This window comes from Choloepus didactylus, chromosome 14, assembly GCF_015220235.1.
Source record: "Choloepus didactylus isolate mChoDid1 chromosome 14, mChoDid1.pri, whole genome shotgun sequence".
NCBI classification, from domain to species: Eukaryota; Metazoa; Chordata; class Mammalia; order Pilosa; family Megalonychidae; genus Choloepus; species Choloepus didactylus.
Genome location: NC_051320.1, coordinates 9084414 through 9110345, shown reverse-complemented (window position 1 = coordinate 9110345; position 25932 = coordinate 9084414). Strand labels below are relative to the sequence as shown.

At 38.7% G+C, this 25932-nt stretch overlaps 1 protein-coding gene across 3 annotated transcripts in view; it reads left to right on the top strand.

The window, feature by feature from the left end:
* The window catches only part of ST18 (ST18 C2H2C-type zinc finger transcription factor), a 105818-nt gene that overhangs the window by 6300 nt on the left and 73586 nt on the right, over positions 1-25932 (top strand). For 2 of the 3 annotated variants that reach the window (XM_037802791.1, XM_037802789.1), the window contains exons 3-4: positions 483-537; positions 2672-2705. In XM_037802791.1, the coding sequence (XP_037658719.1) occupies positions 483-537; positions 2672-2705 (89 nt within the window). The remainder of the gene's footprint in view (positions 1-482; positions 538-2671; positions 2706-25932) is intronic. The other variant, XM_037802790.1, reaches the window with a different exon arrangement.

The following is a 25932-nucleotide window of genomic DNA, read 5'->3' as shown; positions in this document are numbered from 1 at the left end:
AAATGTCCAAAAATACGTCCTGGGAGCATTTCAGAAGTTTGCCTTCATGTTGCTTTTTACCTTGCCTTAGAAAGGGGTCTGTATGAGAAAGGGTCTAGAAATGTAAGGGAATCAGATCTTAGTAAATGTCTGAAATCTTGGCCTTTTAGGTTTTGCTTCCTTCATAACCCCTATTAATCAGATAATTCTTTTTGCCATCTTTGTAAAGCCCGAGTGCTTGAATCACTAGCAAACACTTGTGGTCAAGGCCAGCTGCCCTCTCTTATCTGTTCTTTCTTGTTCCCAGCATCTATCAATGTATTTCCAAAACTAGCCATATGTGAGAGTAGTCACAGTTTTATCCTTGTAGAGGCAGAAGGCAATGCAAAGGCATGGAAAGCTGCTACGTTTTCCATAATGACCTTCACAACTTCTAATTGTGTGTTTTCCTGTTTTGGTCAATGTCAAAGGGATGACCTCAGGACTTTGTGTTCATGTTACAGATGGATGCAGAGGCTGAAGATAAAACACTGCGCACTCGCACCAAAGGAACTGAGGGTGAGTTCGCCTGCAGTTTCCATGACACCATGAAATACAGGAGTTCCAACGTGGGATCCCCAATGTATAGTCAGAAAGATTACAACTTCCTCAGGGCTGCTCTCTCTAAATCAAGCTAGGACACCGGTTGTTGGCATGGAGAGGCAAAATGTTGTGAACCAGGAGTTAAAGGAGTCAGAAAAACCCACGATGATGTATGGTGCCAATTTTTACAAAGTGCGATCCATGAGTAGATCTGAACACCATGCAAAATGGCATAAGGTTCAGCAAGGGAGGAAGGCTTTGTCGGGACCTTCAAAATATTGAGGTGACCTTTAATGGTCAAGGGAGAAGACAGAGCTGTGAATTTATGGCCAAAGCAGGTTTTGATTTTTATGTTACTTGGTTTAGTGCCTTCTAGTCTAAACTTCGTTCGATAAAATGACAGTGTTAGTTTTTTGACTATCCCTGCTGGGAATTTTCGGCAGCTCTGCAAAGTCATGTCTGAAAGGTTTGACTTGCCAGTTATCCCTCTCTTTTTGTAACCAACAGATGGTAATGTAATATTGAGATATAAACAGGCACTTGATGTAAACATCTGGAAAACAGGATTGACTGGCAGTAATACCCCTTAAGGAAAATAACTTTTATTTTAATTAGCTATATTTTTGTGACCCTTAATTCTGACTGGGAAACTGTGGGTTCACCATGGACTCAGAAAACACTCCGGATAGCTGTTTCCCACCCACCCTGCCCTTCGCAGAGTCAGCTGTGCTGAGCAATTGTTGGGAACGGTTTGGAGATTTGCAGTTGAAAATGGCTAATCGAATGGAATGCTTTCCTAAGCTGTACACTTATATATCTAGTCAAGGTAGATTATTCTTTTTTGGGTAAAGTCCAGAATCTTTTTATTATTTTTGATTATATTTAACTTATTTTTAAAATTTAATTTAAATTTAACATTATTTTAAATTTAATTTTTAATTTTATTATTTTTAATAAATTGAAGGATGATTTTTTTCCAGTTAAAATTTTACCATGGTTAACAAAAATGCAGAATAATGTTGTACAGTATATGGGACTTTTGTCTGCTCCACATAAGTTTTACCCTGTATTCTTTTCCAGTTTTAGCTTGTTACTTTCAAAGTGATGGTACCCTATATCCTAATATATGGGATGCAGTATTTCTAAACATTACATTTTCATGAAACAAACTACTCCATAGAATATAAGTTTTTAAAAAAAAGTTTGTGTCTTCATTTAGGGTCAGTTCACATCTGCCGCACATATCGACACACTAGGGACTGTATTTGGATTATTTGAATCTCTTGTTTTGACTTCTAAAAGCACACTATTCTATCATACTTCTAAAATTTGGGTTTTTAAAAAATTTTCAGTTCTCTTTGGACTTCGAATTCTTTTGGCACATACTTATATACCATTAAATAGAGCCAAACTGTTCTTCTAGAAATGAAACAACTTAACGTTTCTTGTGCAGAATAAGTGATCTTTAAAACCACCTGTTCTCTCTCTCTCAATCTGCTGTTTATCCTTGGGTAGACAGGTATTTATAAACACTAGCTTCTTTAGCTCCCATCATTTCAGTCAGAAAAATCAAAACTCTTTCTTCTATATGTTCTCTATTTTTGTAAGGTTGTTATTAACATGGCCAAAACATATCCTCTTCTTTTTATATGTATGAAGTTTCTGGGATATACTCTTGGGACATAATCATTTAGTAAAGCTTTAGCAGTTATGTTTGAATACTTAATGTCAATAAAAATGTAATACCAGGACTATTTTGGATATCTTCCTATAAACAACAAAATTGACTTATTAAATAATTTGAGTCCTTCACACTCTTGAGAGTTTCCCATGACTCTCTAAAGACAAGGACTTTAAAAGTCCAATCCACGAGCACAAGGCTCCAGGGCTACCCAAGGTGCCCCCTCAGAGCTGGCTCTCAGCCCTACTAATCTGTCGTCTCTCCTCCAGAAGACCAGAACCCGGAGAGATCAGTCCACGCAGTCGGAAACCAGGTGGGGTCTGTACTAATCATTTATTTGTCATTATCTCTAGGTGGGTGAAATGTTACAGTCATACAGTTTTGAAAATTATAAACAAATTGAGTCTTTTTTTTCTCTTTTTCTGTCAGCAGTGCCAATGGATTCTTTAATCCAGGAGCTCAGGTAAGATTGGCCAGACATTATGTTTTCTGATATCGATTGGCTTTCGTTATTAGAATGCCTTGTGCTTCTCAAGCCTCAGAATCCTCGGTCTGAGATGAGAAGTAAGCCAATAGGCTTATTGCACACAGAGTGTGTCTACCCACCAAGAAGCAAACAAAGAAAACAATGTACTGACAATTGATCCAAAACAATTTGATCTAATGCTTTGGTAATGAAACAAAGTAACGTTTGGCTGTAATGTGAGTAATTTTCACTTTTCTTTGTGGAGTATGGGCTCCCGCTTTGAACACACTGGTACCACATTCCTTCTTAATATACACATTTGAAGATAATGTGTCTGGTAGGTAGGTTATTTTGGCAATTCCATCTTAGCGAGTGTGACTTCGGGCAAGATTCTACAAAGTTCACCTTAGTTGGTTTTGCAGAATCGACTAGATTTTCTTTCAGTTTTTTGTTGAAGGATAGTAAAAAAAAAATCACTTTTTTAAAAAGAAATGCATGCTGATGAAACATTTTCTGTATTGAGAACATTTTCTAGAGAAATTGCTTGAGGACCAAGCTGACCCCATGTCCTTCCTTTAGCTTTGCTCTTGTTTTGTATTTCCAAATCCATTTTAAATTCACCTTTCTAAAAACAGGAATGGCCTAGTGTGGGCTCCTCAGGAAAATGTTTGAAAAATGGAGGTTGTGTAACAGTGTCTTGATACACCTTGAAAGGTGTGCTATATGCATTAACAGTTTACGTGGTCATTTTTCCAGGCCACTGTGCTTTGTGATTCCTGAAACATACACTATCTTGGTTATTTCTGTGTTGCATATTATTCATTCTGACAGAGCTTTGGTGCACTTATTTAGTGGAACGTGTTTATTACAATTGAGTACAAACTTTTCTGCCGTCACTCTTATCTGTGGAAGTTGTGAGTAGGGAACCCATAGCTCTGCCTGCCTTATCCATTTTGTCATTAAGCATTTTAAATTTAAACTACTTTTATAAGAGCAGAACATATGGTATGCCCACACATTTGCACAGGATTAAACTATTGAATTGCCTGGTTGCTATAAATTCTTGCTTTTTAGCTCTCTTCCCTTTTCAAAGTCCTCTCTGTTGTTTGAGGACTTTGCAGAGAAGTTTAAAATGATCAAGTGCTCAAACTGGGCAAGATGTTTGCAATACCAGGGCATAATTTCCTGGCCATCTTTTAGAGGAACAGAAAAACTGAGCACCCTGAAGACATGAGTGTCTTATCTGTGGAAGTAACTATTTCTGAGTCATTTTAGGGAATCAAACCACTCAAATGGGCGAAAAGGGCTTCTTAGTGATATGTCTTGAAAAATACCTTGAAAAATGAAAAGGAATTTTGGAGGAATAAATAAGTGTGTGCTTTGGCCTAAGGAAAAATGTATAATTTATACAGAAAAATGAAGGAATTAGCAGAGAGGAACAAATTTGTAGGGGGAAATGTTTTAAGGTAAACTTTTTGAAGAAATAGAAATTATTACTTAAGAATTTTAGTAGCATTAGCAGTTATAATAAAACTAATATTTATTGATGTCTTATTGTGTGCCATATACTCTCTAGCATTCTTTATCACTCTGTCTCATTTAATTGTCACAATCATTTTAAGAGATAGGAACTATGATTATTCCCATTTTCAGATGAAAAAGGTGAAAATAGTTTAAGAAAATAGCCCAAGGTTACATTACTAGTAAGAAATCCAGACTAGTAAGTAATCCACACTTAGAGGTCAGTTTCTTAACCACCAGGGTAAGTTCTCTCTCATAGGCAAATCGCTGTCTAAAATATAAATAAAAAAGAAGTGGTTCATCATGTTGGAAGCAATGTAGTTATTTTAGGTTATTTGTTTTTCGTATTCCTTTGTTTTGTTTTTGTTAGAAAAATTTTTTATTGTTTGTTAACAAAAAAAGAAAAGAAAAGAAATGGTTCTTACATGAATTATATCAAATGTATGGGACTAGTGCAGGTGTTAATAATGTAAACCACGGATTGTAGTTAATAGAACTATTTCTGTATTCTTTCTTCAGTTGTAGCAAAGGTACCACACTAATGCAAAGTGTCAATGATACAGGGGTATATGGGGAAGCTGTGGTTTTTACATGACTTTTCCGTAAACCTACAACTTCTCTAAAAAAATAGAGAGAGAAATGGTTCATTGTTCAAGCAGCTGGATTTTTAAAATTCTACATTTTAGCCTCGGTAGTTTATCTTCCATCAGACTAGTTTTTTGAAATTCTGAGCAAGGAATATATTTTAATAAAAAATAGTGTTTCATAGTCTTCTAAGTTTCTAAAAATCTTTTTTTTTTTTGGTCAGAAAGCTGGTGATAATTCCTGAGAAAATTCTTAAACAAAATTAATACACTTTTCTTTAATAAGAACTAGTTTGTATAAGTACTAACTGATCATTTAATTTTTTATTTATTACAGAAATTGTAGGTTTACAGAACAATCATGCATAAAATACAGAATTCCCATTTACAATCCTATAATTAACAACTTGCATTGGTGTGCAATTACAACTGATGAAAGCACATTTTAATTGTACTATTAACCAGTCTATGATTTAACTTAGGGTTCACTGTATTTTGCAGTCCCACGATGACTTTTTTTAAAATTTTTATTCTGTTAGCATATATACAACTTAATATTTCCCCTTTTAACCATTCTTAATTTTTTGATTACTTATTCTCAACAGAATGACAGTTTTTAGCTACATAGGTCCCAAGTAGTTTTCTTATGTGGTTTGAGATGACCCAGATATAGATCTTGTCACTTTCTATCAACCTGGGGGGAAAGGTAGTGGTTTCCATAGAAGCTTATATTTTAGTGCCTTTTGTACTTCTGTACAACTTTATCCATTTCTTAGATTGCTCCTCTAATTTGTTCCATGGATTTGTTGTAATCCAGAATCACAACCATGAATCTTAAGTATCTTAGAAAATGTGGGAGTGCTTAAGTTATGACTGTGCCGAAGGGAACACTGGCAACTTTATTTAGTTGTTTTTTTCAAGATGCATTGGATATGTTATTGCTTCTAGAATGACTCTTACAAAAATACTGATACAAATGAAGCTAAATTAAATATTTCGCCTGTTGGTCATGCGCTAATAAAAATTGATACTGACATTCTCATCTTCTCATTATACTCTGTGTCAGCTACTATCATCACCATCATAAAGGCAATTTATAACCACAGGACCACTTTTAATCACATTCCTTATTGGTATTTCCAGTCTTTCCTCTGACACAATTCAGGATACAGGTGGTAACAAGAAGGTTCTCTTGTGTCTTTCTAAATCATGACCATTGCATTATCTGTCCTCTTGCTTTTTATTACTATTATCCTTAATCTGAGCCTCATGTTACTGCATCTACTAATATTGGTAACTGTCTCATGCATTGGCAGTGTTTTACATTGGTTCAGCCCCTTTTCTCTAATTAGGGAAATATATTCTATCCTCTGAAATGGTTTTCTTATGTGACTACTTAGAGAGACAAATGAATTCAAGGCTCTTAAGTATATTAGAGACAAATCCCATTGTCCTTTCGTGGTCCTGTTGCTGATTATCAATACATTGGCTTATGTCTTGTAATGAAAATTACATCTCAGTTATCTGTTTTTACTTTATTTTATTTTATACAATGTGCTCCTTCATTTAAAACCCCATCACCTGGCATTTCCTTACAAACTTTAAAATGTTAAATATTTTGTGAGCTCTTGTAATCAATAAGCTATAGATTTTAACAACATAAACTTTTTGTGACTTGCAGATTTAGATGGTTTGCTTTACTCTCTGTTCTTCCATCTTATTTCATTCATTATAGTCCTTTTATCAGTCCAACTTTTTTACTTTAATACTTGTTAGTCTTCATTCCAATTTCATATTTTTGAGAATAAACTTTCCTTTACTATTCATGATTTTATTGGAGTTACCTATAGTACAAAGATTTCTGGAGATGACAACTAAAGAAAAAATGAGCAGAAACTGGTTTCTATTATTAAGTGCTCCATAAATCCATCACCCGGGTCAAAGGAAATAACGGTCTTAACCACAAAGTTGGATAAAAGAAGGGAGAAAATCTGTTGCTTTCATTGCTATCCTGCCCAAAAGCAGGGCTTGGCCTTTGAGAATTTAATAACATGTCTTTGATATTCATGCTAGCAGAATGTGTCTTTCTAAATATGTCTTCAATATTCAATTCTATAAACTAGAATTCAAGCAATGGACCCCTTAAAGAAAACCATTTTTCCTATTAGCCACTTTAGGAGGACATAGGACTGATAGCCAAGGGAACTTATAATATGGATTTAATTTAGGAAGGAAATAGGTATCTGCCTTGGGGATGCATAAGGTAGCAGAGTTCATCTACCCTCTCTCTTCTCCATCTCACATCCTCAGCTCGGGGTGATGGTGAGGCACTATGTGGGAGTTAGGACTTTGAGGCCAGAGACCCCCAAATCATTCCAGAGAGATTACTTTAGGTTTGCTTTTCGCTTTCAAAAAAAATTAAAACACAAGGTGCCTGTTGTCTGACAAGAAAATTCAATTAACTCTAATGCTGCCATACATTTGCATACCCTTTCATAGCATTTAGCATTGAACTTGCAGTGAGAAGGCCCTCAGTGGGTGCATTTAGAATGAGTTGATGAAATAATATGTGCAGTTTCTAATTTGATCCATACAACAAGCCAAGGTAGCTGGGACAGGTGACAATATCCACATTTAACTCATGGGCTGAAATTAGAGAAGTCAGGTGCATTATCCTGAGTCCTTGGCTAGTAAGTGACTGAACCAGGAGAAGAGTGTAGGTTCTGTCAATAGCCCCACATGTGTCCCACTGCTCCAGAGCACCGAATCCAGCTTCCCCTTACATCAGCCCAAGCATTCTACTTCATCATCCACTAATGGAGGAAATATTCATTTGAACTTCGTCAATAAGTCCACAGACCAAGTTGACATGCAGCCAGATCTACAAACAAACCCTGCTTCATTTTCCTTATTCACCAAGAGGCTGCCATCTTTTTCTTCTAAATTGTATTTCCACAGATTGATTGATAATAAGTGATTTTAAGTCTATGTTAAATTATCTGGGGATGCCACAAGTACATGTCCATTGTATTTGTTTTCCTTTCAAAATGTTACCTCCCAAGTAATGAGCTATCATGGACCTGGCACCTTAGGGACAGGTTTTACTGCCTGGGATCGTGAGTCACATACACTCCACCTGATGCCCACAGCAATCACCCAGAAATGGGTCAGCCATTGAGTCCTGTTAATTCATAACAGGCTGGACCCAGAAGATTAATGGCTATTTTTTTCTATTTTTCCCCCTATATCTATATTTCATTATGATTATGTGGGACAGGGAGCCCTCCAGTTTAATTGTATATCTTCCACTTTAATTATCATACCTGTATTTCAGAAAAATACTGCAGGGCTTATTAAGTGAATGTCCACAGAGATGAAAAACCCAGAAACAAAAAATAAGACCAAGAAAATATGCTTTATTTTCTTTACCATTTTTTTCTCCATGATCAAATATTTTCACAAGGATGTCAGTGGCCTATGTCAACCAACAGGCTATTTAAGTCTAGAGGTGAGGGCAGTAAACATCTTTAGAAATCAGACACTCTGTAGATCTGTGACAAAGTACCACCGCTGCAGATTGAACGGATGAATGCAAGACTATACTTAACACCAGATGTTTTGAATTTCCAGAGCTCACCTACAGAGATAGTATTTTCATCCATTTAGCTCTTCTTTGCTTGTAAAATAAGTAAATCTGTTAGCACACTCACTCTTGACTGAGGAATGGACAGTCCCTTCAATATTCATTCATTCAGTTGCTTCTTGTGCTCCAGCTGAGTAGTAGATATTGCAGAGGATACAAAAATAAATAGCATCATTGTAGTGAACTCAGGAAACTATGTAACAAGAGCACTGCCGGGAGTACAAGCACATTGATTCCAGCACTGAGGGAGCCGTCACTTCCAGCTGGGGGCTCAGAGGACCCTGGAGTGTAGATACTGTGTCAGTATCTGGGTTAGCCCGGGAGAGCTGGAAATGCAGACTCTCAGGCCCCAGCCCAGAGCCACTGAGCCTGCATTTTAACAAGACCTCCAGGTGAGAGTTTGAGAAGAACTAGCCTAAGGACCACAGGTTAACTGGAAAAGCTGCTCTCTCCATTGCCAATTTTCAACGGTAAGGTCTTACAGAAAAGTCAGATGTCTAAGTTTCTTTGGAATCCTCTTAGTCCATGAATTCTCGGGGAATGTTAATGACTGTGTGCATTTCTATTTGATAAAAACTTAGCAGACTACAGACCAAACAATGTTGAAAGCAGTGAAGCAAAAATCACAGCCTTGGTCTTCTGCAAATCTTTGTTTGTACCTCTTGAAAGTGATTGAAACCAACCTGAGCTCATTTAAATGTACTTCACATATCATTAGGAAGACGCCTTATGTAAGGATACTTTTTTTTTTACCAGTGATGTGTAAATGACTCTGCAAGAAGAGTCATTATTATACCTCAAACAAAATCCCAAATTCTGTCAACTTCTGTATGTCACACACTCCCTTGCAACTTTGCAAATGTGATCTACCAGTACCTAGTATCACAGTGGCTCCTTCCCACTTGCTCTGGTATGTCACGGTTTATTTGCTCCTACTGATCAGTGTCTTCTCATTCAAATGTGCTTCTGAGCATCTCCAACACAGCTCAGAACTACTCAGCCCTATCACACGGTGCTCCCCCATCCTTCTGGAAGGAACACATGAATTTTACCTTAACTATCTTGCAGAGTGCTACATTTCTTGCCATTATCTTTTAAGTAAACTATACCCCTCAGGGGACCATTTTCAATTAACAGGGATAATGGTTCTGACACCTTGTAACTTTTTTCCTACTTAAGGTGTGAGCTGAAATAAATGTATCCCTCCATTTTGTGCCCACAGTAATATGGACAAACCAATTCCCTGAAACCAATACATTGGGTGTTCCATTTTCCAATATTTTCCTCTCAATGACTGACTTTCAATAACTCAAATGCAAGTCCCCGACTATAACCTGACTGGTTGGTGTGTTGGAACACCAGGCGGGTAGCAGCCCTGGGTACTGGAGGCTGTAGCTGGGTGACCTTGGAGCCTTGCTGTTGACTAAGGAATCTTTAATCTTATGGCACTTTTGATATTGGCCTCAAAGGTTGCTTTTGCTTTGTTTTTCACTCCCATCTCTAAGCACAGCTAAATTTAGCCTCTTGCTTTATTCAGCCATACCTTCTGGGTTCCTCTTTGCCTTTGAACCTCTCCTTTGCTACCTTTTCACTTGAGTTTTTTCCTGCATAATCTTTCTCCTTGTTTATTTTCTCCTCCCTGTAGGAGAAAGTACTTTTTTCATCCTACCCCCATAATTTTGTTCTTCCAATCTCATTACCATACTGTTTCCTATAGGAAATCCCATGCATAAAGCTTCTTCTTATTTTGATGCTCTAAAATGCTCTTTCCATCCTAACTCTGTCCCAAGCTATGCCTGGTAGAATTCTTCCTTTTGTCTTTTCCCATATGGGAAATGCATACTCATCTTTAAAGCTTAGGACTGATGGCATGTCAGATTAATACTTGTTTCCATTGTGTTTCCAAATCACTTTTTTCCCAGCCTGTTTTAAAGTACTGATTACTTCGAATCATCGTTATTTTATTATCCAAGATCCCCTGCCCCCAAGGAGCTTACAGTTTGGTGAGAAAGACAATAAAAATTCTATAGACTCTAAACAAAACTATAATTAGTCATACTCAATTCTGCTGTTTACAAATACTGTCAACTTTTTAAGGACAAGGAATCTATGTTATTCACCATTGAACCCCTGGTTCATGATGCTACTTATGAAACATTTTGTTTTGCATTGTCTACCAGAATAAATAATTTAGTTAGTATCGTTGTGAAGGGATATCTATTTAAGAAGTTATGGATTCTCCATAACTATCTTTAAAGTACCTGCTTCTTTAGAAGTATTACTTCTATCCTTCCAAATTCTTAGGCTCTTTTCCCGGTTCTGTCCCTTACCAACAGACAAAGCATTTTAGGCCACCAAAGTTTCCATCCGCCCCTCAACTACAAATTCTATCTGTAACCATTTCTCATTCCCTTTGTTTTTCCACCAGGGGTAAGTTTCTTCCTCTAAAAATCTATATTGTCAGAATATCAAAAGTTAAATGAGGCATTCTTAATCCTGCTAACAACTCCCTTGGTATTATGTGGCCACCTCATCCAGAAAGAGAAAACTGGGATGGGAACCCCTGTGGCCCATGGCTGAGCTGCTTTTACAAAGAGAGCCAGCGAGCAACGCTGTAGACGGGGCAAGCTGACACCTGCAGGTCTGAAACACTTGTGAGCACTTAGAGGGAGTCCAAGACTGCACGACCAGGTAACAGGCAGGGCAGGTAGGGAGAAGGAGAATTTGAACATGGGTTTTCTTTAACAGTCCTCACAGTGTTACCAACCTGAGGTTTAGGAGTGTATTTCCATCTGTGCAGATGTCTCACGGGGTGATGATTCTCAAAGGACAGAATGGAGAATGTGTCTTTAGAGATTCATTTCAAACTCAAGGGCAGGGGAGTGAAACGTGTAGGTAAAGAATGCACTGTGCCCCTGGGGCAAGCTCCTGCCTTTCCCCTTGTGTGGAAATCTCCGGGAAGCCACGGTTCATTCCAGGCTGCCCCTGAGCACGGGATGAATGTGGACTCCTAAGCTCCAGGCATCTCAGATCCTGTGTCCACATTACATGCTGGGAGCCAGCACAGAGCCTGAAGTTCTGTCCCTGTAAGGCCACTAGTCTCCAAGTTCCTCAAAGGAAGGGCAGGCTCCATCTCACATTTGTCATTTCCAAAGAAACTTGGACTCCAGGATTCAATAGTCTCTTGGATTTCCTCCTGCCTCTCTGACTTTGGCTTCTCAGTCTTCTTGGTTCCTTTTCAGCAACCCATTCTCTAAACACTGGACACCCCAACTTGTATCATTCATCCTCTCTTCCAGCAATTCCTTGGTGATCTAATTCAGGCTTTAAATACATGGATACGCTCATGTCTCCCAAATTTACATCTCTAGCTCTCCTGTCTTCCCTTAAATGCAGATCCATGTAGCCAATTCAACCTCTCTAAATGGATCCCTAGGTGAGTGTCTCAATGTTAACATGTCAAACTGAAAGCTCAACATGCCACCCTAATGTTGATGTACCCATAACCTTCCCCATGTCAAAAATGGCAATGCCGTTCTCCCAGTTTTCATAGCAAAATCCATAAAGTAGCCCTTGACTTCTCTCTTGATATGCTCTATCCAATCGCTCATAACATTCTGGTGGCTCTACTCTCAAAGTAAACCCACCATCTGACCACATCTCCCATCTCCACTGCTATTGCCAGGCTCACAGAACCGTCCCCAAGTCATCACAACAGCCTCACCTTTGCAGTTCACACCACAGGCAGCTTGAGTGACTTTGTTAAAATGAAACTCAAAACCCTCCAGTGGGTGTTCCCTTTCTTAAAGGCCTCTCTGCCCCCTCCCTGAGCCCCCTCCCCAGGCTCCTCCCTGACACCCCCAAGTGTGCTAATGGCTCAGGCCCTGCACACCCAGGAAGCTCGTTCCCACACAGATCACTCCCTCACTGGCTTCAAGTCTTCACTCAAATGTCTCCTTTTCAGCAAGGCCTTCCCTGACCTAACGCTTTAAAATTGAAAGCCCTCATTCCTCAGCTTTCTCTATACCCCTTCCCTGTTTTGCTTTGTTTTTGAAAAAAAAAAAAAAAAATCATCTTCTAACATACAGTACAACTACCAATTTATCTTGTTTCTCCTGGTCTACTTCCACGACAATTTAAATTTTGGGAGAGCAGGAATTTTATCTCTTGTGTTCATTGATAATGTCTTGAACATCTCTGATAGTGCCTGGCACATATTAGAAGCTAAATAAAAAAATAAATGGATACGTTCTGGGTACTAAGAAGATACTGGAATAAGTTGTAGGCGCTCACAGTGTTTAAAAGGTAACAGCTCAAAGGTGGTGAAAACACCTTGTGATGATTCCTATAAAAGAGATTTGACAAGGGAGCACAAAGGAGTGAGCCACTAATTCTGGCTGGGAGTTTGGGCTGAGTTTGAAGGATGAAAATCACTCAGCCCAGGGAACCCTTGCTAGCAGAGAGCAGGCATCCCGGAAGGAGGAGTAAATTAGATTGAATAGAAACCTGCCCCAGTCCTGTGAGTTCTGGTGGCTGGGGAGAGGGGGGAGGTCAAAGGGGGAAAGATAAATAAGAAAAGAGCTTGTCCCCTGCATATATTTCATATGGCAGCGTCTTCCCTTTGAAAACAACTCCCTTACTTTAAGTCGACTTCCACTTGCCCATAGGAACACGATTGCCGCATATTTCAAAAAGCAACAGGTAATCATGCCAAAAATAAAAAGCCTGAACTCTAAGATCCAAATGTCTCCACTTGTTAGGATTTTGTGCTTTAATGAATTAAGCTTTCATTTTCTGTTTATTTCTATATCTAAAACAGATGCAAGGCAATTTCTTGCAACACGGTAGACCCAGCTGGCAGACAGGTTTTAACCTCGTGATTCCTATTAGCCATGGAAACATTTTTATAAACAGTGATGTGCAGGATAGCTAACAAAAGTCCATTTACACAAAACGCAGCTCTTACGGGCAGACGAGTATCCCGCACCCTTCCCTACCCTGGTGAGCTGCTGTGTTTCAGGAACTGCACAAAACCTCTCTAAATATCCCTCACTTGATCTTCCCGAGGTGGGTGCTGTAGTCCGCATTTCCCAGATGGGTCTGTCGGACTTCTGGTAGCCCTGGAGGAGGGGCTGGGGTTCGGGGTTTGGAGGGGACGGTCCTTGTAGCTTTCGTTGTGGACCTGAAGGAAGACAGGTTTTCATAGAAGGCATTGGGGTTGCAGGGAGTGAACATGTAGGACTTGTAGAGCTCATTTCCAGTTAGTGCTTCTAAATCTGGAACTGCCTTTAAAAGCAAGTTATTTCTGATTCAACAGGATACTTGGCTGCTAAAACATTTCAGATTTGCATGTGTGTGTATATATATGTATATACACATATATAGATATGCATACATACAGAGATATATTACACATACATTTACATACACAAGTATAATAATAAGTCAAAGTAAGTGATTCCTTCTAATTCAGTACTCGCTTAACTATTTTTACACATGATCCTTCTTTTAAATATTTCTCCAGTATGTTAACAGGTTCTGTCAAATGATTCATGATATGTTTTGGAGAAGTTGAGGAGGATAATGGAGGCCTTCCAAATATCTGACGATATTTTTTTCACATTTAGCAAAGACATTGTGTACACCTGTAAGCATCTAGTTTTTTAGCTCATGGAATGATAAAAAAGGAACCCAGACTTATAGGCCAACTCTCTCATTCAGGTAAATATCAAGAAATGACATTGACATTTACGAGAGTAGCTATCAAACAGCAACACGGTCTTTAAAAATCTTTTATCATCGTAACTTAAAAAGCCAAGAAATTTCTACAGTACTCATATTACTTCATAGAAGTCTGTCCCTGTGTGTGTGTATGTCTGTTTTGTTTTGCTTCCCTCGGTTGGTATATCTTTACCCCATATTTGTGAGTCTTTCCTTACTTGGATTCCTCCCAGTGTCTTTATTTTTGCTATTCTTGTCTTATCTAATTGTGCCCCACACACACACACATAACACATCATTTCCTTCCTTCTTTCCAGTCTCCTGCCTGCCCTCCCTCCCATTTCTAGCTCACACACACTTTCCTAGCTTTTCTTCCTTTTCATTTTAGCCTTCACTCTTTTCCAAATTTCTACTCTAAACATCCATACTAGAGAACAGAAGTGTGCCTGCATTTCCTTTATTCTGGTACTAATTACTCTTTTATGTTTCCCGATCTTCATCTGAAGCCCTACCAAATTAACTTGCTTTTACTTACATAGCCCTGACTTGAAGATTTCTAGGGGTGACTAACCCCTAGCAAAACCGCTCCAAACCCCATCATTAGTTAATTTTTACCTTGTGAATCCATGAGATCATTTTCATTAAGGACATATATGCAGCAGAAACATAAGTAGGAACTTAGTATCTGATAGATTTGGACATGGTGAATAATAGAGAGATTTTGTTTAATCTGTCCCCAATAAACTTTTCTTCTCTTGAGTTTTCTGACAAATTCACATGATCTTAATATATGCATATGAATAAGATATTAATTACCTTTTTTATTTTTGTTTAAGAGTAACTTCAGCACAGTCTTTGCATATTTTGCAATTACTCTGTCCTGAAACACTGTCACTTAATCAACCCATCCTGATGTTTCCATGAAAAAACAAAAAATGAGAGCTGAAATGGAAATTTCACCAACACCTAGATACTGGTTCTATCCTCTATTCAACAACTTCAATTAAAACCAAAACTTCTCCTGTTTAAGTATTAAATAACTGCAGTTCACTTCAAGCCCCGACTTTTATGACAAAGTTCATTGTCTGTCCTTTCCTTAGAAGTGTGCAAAGCACCAGGAGACTCTCCTCTCACTGCAGCACATGCCCGCCCCTGCCGAGGGGACAGACATAGATGCTCGGTGGCCTTCAGGAGGTCCAGGATCAGTGCTAGACTCCAGGAATAAAGTCACAGACCAGACACACAGTGTGTCCGTCCCCAGACTAAAGATTTCACCAAGCAAAATTAAACAGGGTGCTGAGTAAATGCAGAGATGAGAGGAGATTTTCCTCATCATCCATGCAAGTGATTGAAAATAATATGAAGATACTGCTTGTATTTTAGATTTCTTCCCCTTTCAAATTTGAGGTTGGAGGCTTAAAACCCTTTCACCCAGGGAAACTGATCCTGTGTGATTGACACCTCCAGAGAAAGCTGGAAGTACCTTCATGGATGGATGGAAAGATGGACGTGCAGTCTTGTAGACCCTGGCTAGGGAGATGGGAAGGAAGATGGGGAGGAGCAAGAGAACCCCCCTAAGGGGGATTTTAAGCATCATCAAAGTCACTTTCTTTTTTAACTTAACCATTTTTGTATGCATACTTTGCTGACAAAATTGGTGCCGGTAGCACAATTGTTATTTCAAATGTGATACAGAAAATGCTGTGCTAGGGAAATAAAGGAGGATACACTTTTTTTTTCTTCTAAAACTAGGTATTTGTGAATTAGCCATACACTAACATAACATACAGAGGTAAATTACAGCATTTTACCTCCATCATCATGGAATTTCACAGTTCTTATTATTTAATTTGGGGGGTGAGGAATACAAGCTTCAGTTAAAAATAAGAATTCAGATTGTTGACTACTTAAAGTAAAAAGAGTCACTTTGTATTCAAATATATAAATGCATTTAATTTGATTTGTCAAGATGCTATTGTTACTCAACCACATTTAGTTTTTTATTATCAGATACAATCTATAATAAAATGGTTATCACAGGTCAACTAAGAAAAAACAATAATCCGCTTTTAAAGTTGTTTTTAAAATAAGGCTTACTTTACATAACCCCTCCTCAATTATTTTGGTAAGGCAAAGATTTATGAATTTTTTTTTTTATTTCTCCATGATCAAAATAAGATCACGTATGTATACGTTTTAGTTTCATACTGCTATTTGACATAATGACTATAAAACCACATATAATTCATTATTTTATATACTTAGAAAGTACTTTGAAGGATTATGCAATAGATTAAAATAACAGTGTAGCCTTAATAAAGGCAAGTTTACCAGCAAAAAGCAACAAATCTCCCTTTATATTTAAATTATTTCTGTATCTTAATTATAAAATCTACAGTAGTGTCCATTTCTTGCTGTCTTTAAATTTCCAGTTTTACTTTAGTATATCCCACTTCTACTCTTCTGGGGAAATCTTACATTTCATCATGTTTCTGAAAAGGCCACTGAACTACTTATTATATTTTATTTATATTAATAATAGTATATACATTATATTATATATGGCTAAGTTGTAGCTATACATTAACTAAATTGTTTAGGCAATCTATAGACAATAAAATGGAGTTTGATGGGGCCCACATTATTTAGCTGATATTCATCATCCATTCTTGGGTATAAATTGGAGGAAATTTATATTTTATATTAAACCGTACTTCAAATTTTGGTATATCGTTTTGTGTTCTAGTTAGCGATTGGATAGCTGTCTCTTTAAGAATTTTGGTAAGGATTGATTTGTGTTTTTAAACGTGTATGTCAGTTCTGTGCATTGAAGAACAGAGTTTGGGTCCAACAATCACTGTCGGGACCACATGGTCAGCCTCATGTGGACCATCTAGTATCCCGTGGCCCCTTTGCTATCTCTAACTTACCTCCAGTCCCATTTTTGGCTGTCTTTTAAAGGCAATTTATTGGCAAGGGAAGTTAAGTGCAAAAGCAGGCAGCTTTGTGATATAGCTACTGGAAAAAGGCAACTCTCTAAATTATTGTCTGTACCAATATCCATTTTTCCATGCTTACCTCTGGAGTTCAATGTCAACAAGCATTTACCGAGCACTTTACCAAGTCGCAGGCCTTATCTGAGGCACAGAAGATCTAGAAGTGAACAAGACCGAGTCTCTGTCCTCTTGTGGATGTTCCCAGGTTACTGTGGGGACAATGGTAATTCAGGGTGATAAGTTCTATCATAAATGCCAAGTATTATGGGTGCACAGGAGAGACCTATTGTGATGTGTCACCAGAACGACCCCCCAAAAGGGTGTGGGCTCGTTCACCAGCACGACAGGGCAGAGGAGCTGTGGGGATTTTCTCAACCCCATTTAACTATTACCTCATGTTCTAGAGGAAGATTTTTTTTATTTACTACAATATGGTTTTTAATGGCTTGTCTGTTTGTGAAAAAAAAATCTGTTGTGGATGTTATGCAATTAATTTACCAATCATAAAATGCATTCCCAATTAAATAAGCAAAAAGTATCTATTAGCTCTGACCTTATGGAGAAAAAATGTCTCCCCTCGTATAAACCTCAGATTATTGAATAACCTTACCATTGGAATCAGTGTTCCATGACAGCAAACCAACCATTGATAAATAGCAACAACTTAACAGATGCTGAATGTATGAGTTGAGTAATAAAAGAAGCTTAAATTGTAGGTTTACTGGTTGACAAATGATAGCTTGACATGCCTCTGTCAAAATGACAGTGGTCACAAAGTTTCTAAGAGATAGCTGGGAGGATCAGCTCACAAGTTCAAGATCATCTATGCAGAATGAACACCACAGTCCTCACTGTGTACAGGTAAAATTGTCATTTGTGGCAGCCCCTTAACTCTCTTAAGAATTAGGATGCCTGTTTTAAGCAAATACAAAGGTCTTTAACTTCTCTATAGCATCACGTCTCCTGATTTTCTAAAAGGGTACTCAACGTGGACATGTGCAAATTGAGTACGTATCCTGCGCACACAGAATGGTAGAGCTTAGGGTTTCGGGAAGTAAAATCGCCACCTCTTGCAATTAAAAGAAGTATGGAGGGAACATAGCATTTTGTCTAATGTGATGTCATGTCTGTGGAGAAAAATGACTTTCCATTTGCCCAAATTCTTATCAGAAATGATTTAGGCATTTAGGGTAATCTGTTTATTTTGTAAAAGTTACAGTAGGAAAAGGCTGAACTCAATTTCCTAAATTGTAATATTAAGATTGATTTTTTTCTTTTTTTTTTAAATGTGGTCCTTAGATTTGAGTAAGAAGAAAAATATCTTAGATCACTAAAAATAACCTTGCTTATCTGTTAAAACCTGGGGAGAAAAGTATCCTCCCCCCCCACCGCCGCCGTCTACCTCTTCTCTGACCTGTTCTATCACATGTCACTTGTAACACTTGTTTTAAATTTAATTTTCATATTCCTTCTTGCCAGTTACTCTTATCTCATGTGTTTACTTTCTTGCCCTAGTTAGATTATGAATTCTTAACAAATAGAAAATATGCCTTACCCTTTTATAGTTTTATTATACTGAACTAGTAACAAGTGCCTTGGAAAAGTCACTGAGATCTGTCAAATTTTTTAGATCTTAGAATTGAATGTATGATGACAAAGACTCACCATGAATGGATATCCCTTGGATTGCTGGCAGGTTGAATCAATATGAACACCGTATGTCAAAACGATCCACCATAGTGTTTCATAAACTAACATGCTTTCCACCATCAGTCTTCTAAGTTGAAAGCATCAATGTCTCTTGGTTATCTAAATGGATATTAATGAATTCTGTCTTCACCTTCTTGCTTCAAGAGAAAACCCACATACTGTGACCAAGGCCATATCTCCTCTAGGCCTTCAACTCACTCTCCCTTATCCAGGGGTCCAGAAGGAAATCAAACTCTCAGAATAAATAGGGGCCATGCCCATGCTCCCCAAGAGCTCCTTGTCTTTATCCACAAAGGTCAAGAGAGTTTTCCTCCAGACTGCACTTGCAGCCGCACCACCACTACCTGCCTACAGCCCTCCAAGCCTAGGTTCACTGGGCCCTGTCCACAGTTAGTTTCCTTTGGAAACAGACTCTGAGACAGAATTTGCATGCACACTGTTGGAGTGGGAGGATCTGCTCTTGGGAACAACATCTGTAAGAGGTAAAGGAAGTGGCACTGGGCAGAGGAAAAAGTTGACTACAATGCAATTGCAGTAGAAGCGTAAGCTAATCCTACTGAGAGCTTTAGTGCTGCAATTGCACTACAGAGTTGGCCCTGCCTCAAGGAGAAGGTGAATATGAGCTGCTCACGAGGTGGAGGGTGGAGGTGGGGGCTTTGGGTAGGTGGCTCTCTTGCTGCAGGTTATTCATAGGAATGGATTCAGCTATGATCCAAGAGCTTCCAACACTCTAAGCACGTGGGAGTAATGAGTGCCTCAGTCCTAATTGGGGGTAGGGGGTGGTGGCATACTACAGCATCCACTGCAGTCCCCTCCTTGCACAAGTCAGATCCGCTTGCTTCATATATTAAGTTTGTTGTCTGCCTACTCTCTGACCCAATTAGGTTCCTCTCATCTTTGCATAGTGCCTCTACTAATCTAGGTGGCTAACTCAGTGGCATGGCTCAGACCTCCATCTTGGAGGGGTCTGAGCCCCTGGTCACCAGGAGCTTCAGATGCCGTGGCTGCTACACTTGTCAATTTACCATCAAGTTCAGGACAGGAAGAACCAAGAGGCACCCACTTGCCCCATGTGAAATGGCAGCCCTATTGCTCCCTCCCAGGATGATCCCTCAAGGCAAGTAGCCAAAGTGACTGAGAGGCAGTCAGAGCATAAAGTTTAATGGGACTCTGACTGTGTCCCCTGGTGGAAGCATTCTCCCATTGGGAACCAGTGTCTTTAGACCCACAGAGCCAAGATGTGTGGGGAAAGGACCCCAATGAGCCTTGTCTGTCTTCAGAACCTCAGCCACACAGAATGTTTTATAAGACATTTCATTGGACCGGCAGATCCCCTTAGGAAAATGATCATGGGGACATCACTGTCCTGCCATGTGCCACACAGCCCAGAAGCTGTGATGGAGCAATGGGGTGACCTCTTGAAGGTGTGGTTGAGGTGTTAGCTTAGAGGTGATTCCCTGCCAGGATGGGGTGCTTCCTTCCGTGAGGCAATATGCACACTTAATCAATGATCATTACATGGTGCTACTTCCAGAGTGGAAGCACCTGATGGCTGGTTGTCTCCTCAAGAGATGGTGCCTTATTGGAGGAACAGCATTTATCTATTTTGCTGGCAGGTTGGATATTGGGCACTGGGAGTAGCTAAGTCAGCCATAGTGGGAGCTCTTGCTGTGGGCCTATTCAATGTCTCCAACCTTGCCTCTAAGGTGATTCCATCAGTGACCCCCATTCATTGTGCCAGCACTGGGAAGGCTGAAGACAGAGGGTAGCTGACAGCAACTGGAAAGATCATTCCATTTGGTTGTTCAATGCTTGGCCATGGAAGATGCTCTCTTGGCAGTGTTAATATGCAAGACAAAGGCCTTCACATTTCATCCCTGCTCTCACAAGTCCATCCACAGTCCTTTTCCTCAGACTTCCTTACCTCCTTGACCCTGATTGTCCAGCTAAACCATTCATGTCCTTGTCCATGACTAACTAGATGAGCCATTCACATTGCCCATGGGTCTACAGATTTTCTTGCCTTAGTCACATTTCTCTCCACCCAAAGCAGAAGTCCAGGTACAAGGATGGACCTGCTCCCTACTTTACCCATGGGGAAGATCATGTCTTTCTGCTCCTTGTACAGCTTTTTTCCCTCTATACCTGTTTCAGCCTAATCTTGGGCATCTCTCTCCTTCTTATGCAGATTGCTTGTAGGTCTGCTTGATGTGATGTCTTGGTTGATCTAATAGAATCCCATTCTTGATGCTCAGATCTGGCCTCATGGTTAGGGCAGCATCATTCTCAGCTGTTTTTCTGATAGCCTATAATTCTCTTTTGCAAACTTGGCCTTGCTCCAGAAACTGTGAGCCCATGTTATGATTATTCCATTGGATCTTGTCATAAACCCCATCAGTATCTTTTCCTACTGCAGATACCTCTAATACAAACCGTAGGGTCTACCAGGTTGTACTGTCCAAGCAGCAGGCTGCTTCAGGGCAGCCTGGACTTGCTCTGGGCCCATTCACAGCTGGCCACCTTTCTTGTCACTCAAGCATTGATCAGAGCAGTATCCCACATGTGGAATATGCTATCCCCCAAACCCAAAGAAATCTATTTGGCATTATGCTTCTTTCTCAGTGGTGGGAAATGGAGATGCAATAATTTGTCCTTTATTATAAATGGGGATACTCTGGCATTCACCAGACCACTGAACCCCTGAAAACTTCACTGATAAGTTGAGTCCTTACTATTTTTTAGGTTTATATTCTACCCTCTACAGCACAAGTGTCTTACAAAAGCTTCCAAAATACTTGCCACTTTTAGTTTACTCATTAACATAATATAATTTACCAATGTGATGTTTCTGTGGGATGTCCAGATGATCCAGTTTCTTCAGTCTGTATTAGGCCAGAGGGCAGCAGAGTTGGAAAAGCCCTCAAGACCATAGATATGTCTTCCTTCACTTTGGGGATGCTAACTTCTCCTGATTCTGCCTCCTGATGGGAATGGAAGAGAACATACTTTCCTTATCAATGATTGCAAAACATGTATCGGAGTCTGTATTATTCTGCTACAGTAGAGATGCTACATTCTGGCAGTGCCATTGCAATTGGGATTTTTACTTGTTTTAGTTTCATTTTTAGTTCAATGTGAACTACCAGGATCAGTCTTGTAAGGTCCAAACTAGTGAATTGAATGGAAAAATGATAGGGACCACCATCCCTTCATCCTCTGAGTTTAAAGAGTGACTGTAATCTTTGCCATCCTTTAAAGAATAAAATGTTTGGGATTTATTGTTTTAGTATAGGCAGGGGAAAATTTTAGAAGCCTTTACTCTAGGTTCCCACCTTTATTTGTTCATACCCCTCTGGTCAAGAAACAAGAATATGTATATGTCTGTTCCAATTACACATGCAGTGACCAGGAAAATGACCACAGGCAAATCAATGGAGCCAGGAAAACCACTGTGAGTTCGACCCAGACAGGAATCCATTTATGACTTGGCCTCCATATTCTCCCCCTCCAACAACGAGGCCATGATGAAGCTTCAGTCTCTGAGGATCAACTCAGACACTCTGTCCACCTGTCCTTGGAATGTTTGTGTTGTCCTTTTTCCCCAGGGTAGTTGTAACCCAGTAAATGGTCATAGGTCCTTATGGGAAGGATTGGGGGGCATCATTACTTGACTTGATGTTTCAGTGATGTTGCAGGTCTTCAGTCATTGGGTTCCAGGTCTAAGAACTGACTCAGGCCCAGAGACCTCATAAGGGATCCTGCCTTTTTATTGAGGTGGTTTTCCTGGCCTGTGTAGATATCCATTTTAGAATGCCCACTTCTCTGAGCCTTTGGATCACTTCCTTGTCATTTGCCATGACAGTTCTGGAATTTTTAATTAGCGTGGGCAATTGCTTCTCCTGGGCTTCCAAGAGTCAATTGAGCAGCATCTTCGTACCATTCCCAACTTTGACCGGGTGTTAAATCCTGTAACCTGGGAGATTGCTCCCATGCCAATAAATTTCCCTTACCCTTCTTGGTATTCTGTCCCTATTAATCCAGCACCTCCAGGATCCAATACATATGGACCTTTCCACAGTTTCTTTAGCATATGTTCATTTCTACCCTTACCAAGAGAAATTATGGTGTATATTGACCTTGGTTATTGTAAAGGGGGTAAGGGAGGGGTAGAATCATGTGTTCTTTTGAAAGATAAAATGTTAAATAGCAGTGATGAAAGCAGACATCCTTGTCATCTTCCTGACCTTAGGGGGAAAGCGTACAGTCTTTCACCATTTAGTATGATGTTAGCTATGATTTTTCATAAATCCCCTTTATCATGTTGAGAAAGTTACCACTATTTCTAGTTTTCTGAGTGTTTTTGCCATGAAAGGGTGTTAGATTTTGCCAAATGCTTTTATGATGTGGCTTATTTCTTTGTTCTATTTATGTGGTAAATTACATTGTTAATTTTCTTACGTTGCAACACCCTTACATTCCCGTGATACATCCCACTTGGTAATGGCATATAATCCTTTTAACATGCTGTTATATTCAGTTAGCAATATGCAATATTTTCTTGATGATATTGGCATCTACATTCATAAAGTATATTTGTCTGTAGTTTTCTTTTCTTGCAATGTCTTTATCTTGCTCTAATATCACTGCCTCATAGAATGAGTTAGAAAATATTCTCTCCTCTTGAATTTTTAAGAAAGAGTTTGAGAGGGTTGGTGTTAGTCATCTTTAAATGTTTGGTAGAATTCACCTGTGAAGCCATCGGCCCTGGACTTTTTTTCTTTGAAGGTTTTATATTATTGACATAATCTCTTTATGTGTTGTAGGTCTGTTAGATTTTCTATTTCTTATTGATTCAAATTTGATAATTTATCTGTTTCAAATATTTGTTGACATCATCTAGGTTATGTAATTTTTTAGTGTATAATTGTTCATAATATTTTCTTATAATCTTTTTTTGTTTTTTTAAGGTCAATAATAATGTCTCCATTTTCATTACTGATTTTTTTGCATCTTCTCTCTTTTTTTTTCTTTGTCAGTTTAGCTAAGGTATTATCAGTTTTGTTGGATCTTTTCCTACAACCAACTTTTGGTTTCATTCTGTTAAATTCAGGGTGTGTTTACTCTTTTATCTAATTCCTGAAGCTGTAATTTAGAGTACTGATTTAAGATCTCTCTTCTTTTTCTTATTTTTTTTTATTTTGGAATACTTTCAAATTTATAGGCAAGTTATAAAAATAATACAAACCTCTACATACAATCCTTACACACCCCTCCCACTCTACCCCCAAAATACTCATATCCACCAAATTTAACATTTTGCCACATTTGCTATCATTCTATCAATCCATCCATCTATCCATCTATCTTCCTGTCTGTCCATCTAGTTATCAATCCATTTTCTGAACACTTGAGTGTAAGTTGTAAAAATCTTGCTCCTTGAACACGTAACATGGCCATGTGCATTTCTTAAGAACAAGGATATTCATCTTTATAACAACCAAGCGCAATTTTCCAGTTCAAGAAATTTAACATTGACAAGAAGCTTACAACCTATATTCAAATTTGTTCCAATGTTCCACTAATGTCTCTTCGAGCCTTTCTCCCTCCCTCATTAGATCTTGTCCAGGGTCCCATGTCTTGCATTTAATTGTCATTGTCTTGTTAGTTGCTCTTACTTTTTTTTTAATTGTGAGAACACAAATACAATGTAAACTTCCCATCTCAACCACCTCTGAGCATACCCTTAAGTGGGATTACTCATATTTATACTATTGCAGTACTATCCCCACCTTGCATTACTAAAACTTTCCTATCTCCCCAAACAGAAGCCCTATATCCATTTTGCATTAACTCCTCATTCTTCCTACTCCCTGCTCCTGGCAGCCTGTACTCTAATTTCTCTCTATCAGCTTGTTTATTCTCCAATATTTTCTTTGCAGTTACCATGGGGCTTACATTTAACATCATAAATCTATTAAAATGTCATTTGCTTTGATACCAATTTAACCTCAATAGTATTTACAAATTATATTTCTTTATCTCTCCATTCCCCCACCTTTGTGTAGTTCTTGTCACAGATTACATGTCTACTATGTATTATGGGTCACACACCACTGATTTATCATTGCATTTTGTGCATTTGCCTTTTAGATCCTATAAGAAATAAAAAAAGGAGTTATAAACCAAAAGTACAACAGTAGTAGCGTTTATATTTACCCCTGTTGTGACCTTTGTCAGAGGTCTTTATTTCTTCATGTTACTTTGATCTATCGTCTATTGTCCTTTGTTTTCAACCTGTCAAACACTCTTTAGTATCTCTTGTAGGGCTGGTCTAATGGTGGCGAACTCTCTCAGCTTTTGTGTATCTGAGAATGTCTTAATCTCCCCCTCATTTTTTGAAAGATAGTTTTGCCAGACATAAAATTCTTGGTTGGCAATTTTTTGCTTTCATCACTTTAAATATGCCATCCCACTGCCTTCTTGCTTCCATGGTTTCCTGATGAGAAATTGGGACTTAATCTTATTAGGCTCCCTTGTACATGACTTGTGATTTTTAGTATTCTCTCTTTATCTATGGCATATGACAGTTTGATTATATGTTACAACAGGGGTCTATTTGGTTTTATCCTTTGTTGGAGTTCATTGAGCATATTGGATGTGTATATTCATGTCTTTTGTTAAATTTGGGAAATTTTCAACCATTATTTCTTTGACTATTCTCTCTGCCCCTTTCTTTCATTTTTTCCCCTTCTAGGACTCCCATAATGCATATAATTTTATGCTGGAGGGTGTCCCACAGGTTCCTCAGGCACCGTTTACTTTTCTTCATTCTTTCTTCTCTCTCCTGTTCAGACTGGATGATTTCAGTTGTCTTATCTTCAAGTTCATAGATTCTTTCTTCTGGCAGCTCCAATTTGCTGTTGATCCACTCAAGAAAATACCTAATTTCTGTGGTTTTTAGCTCTCTTTGGTTCCTCTGCATAATTTTCATCTTTCTGTTGATATTCTCTCTGTGCCCAGTTTATCGTCTTTCTGATTTCCTTGAGTTC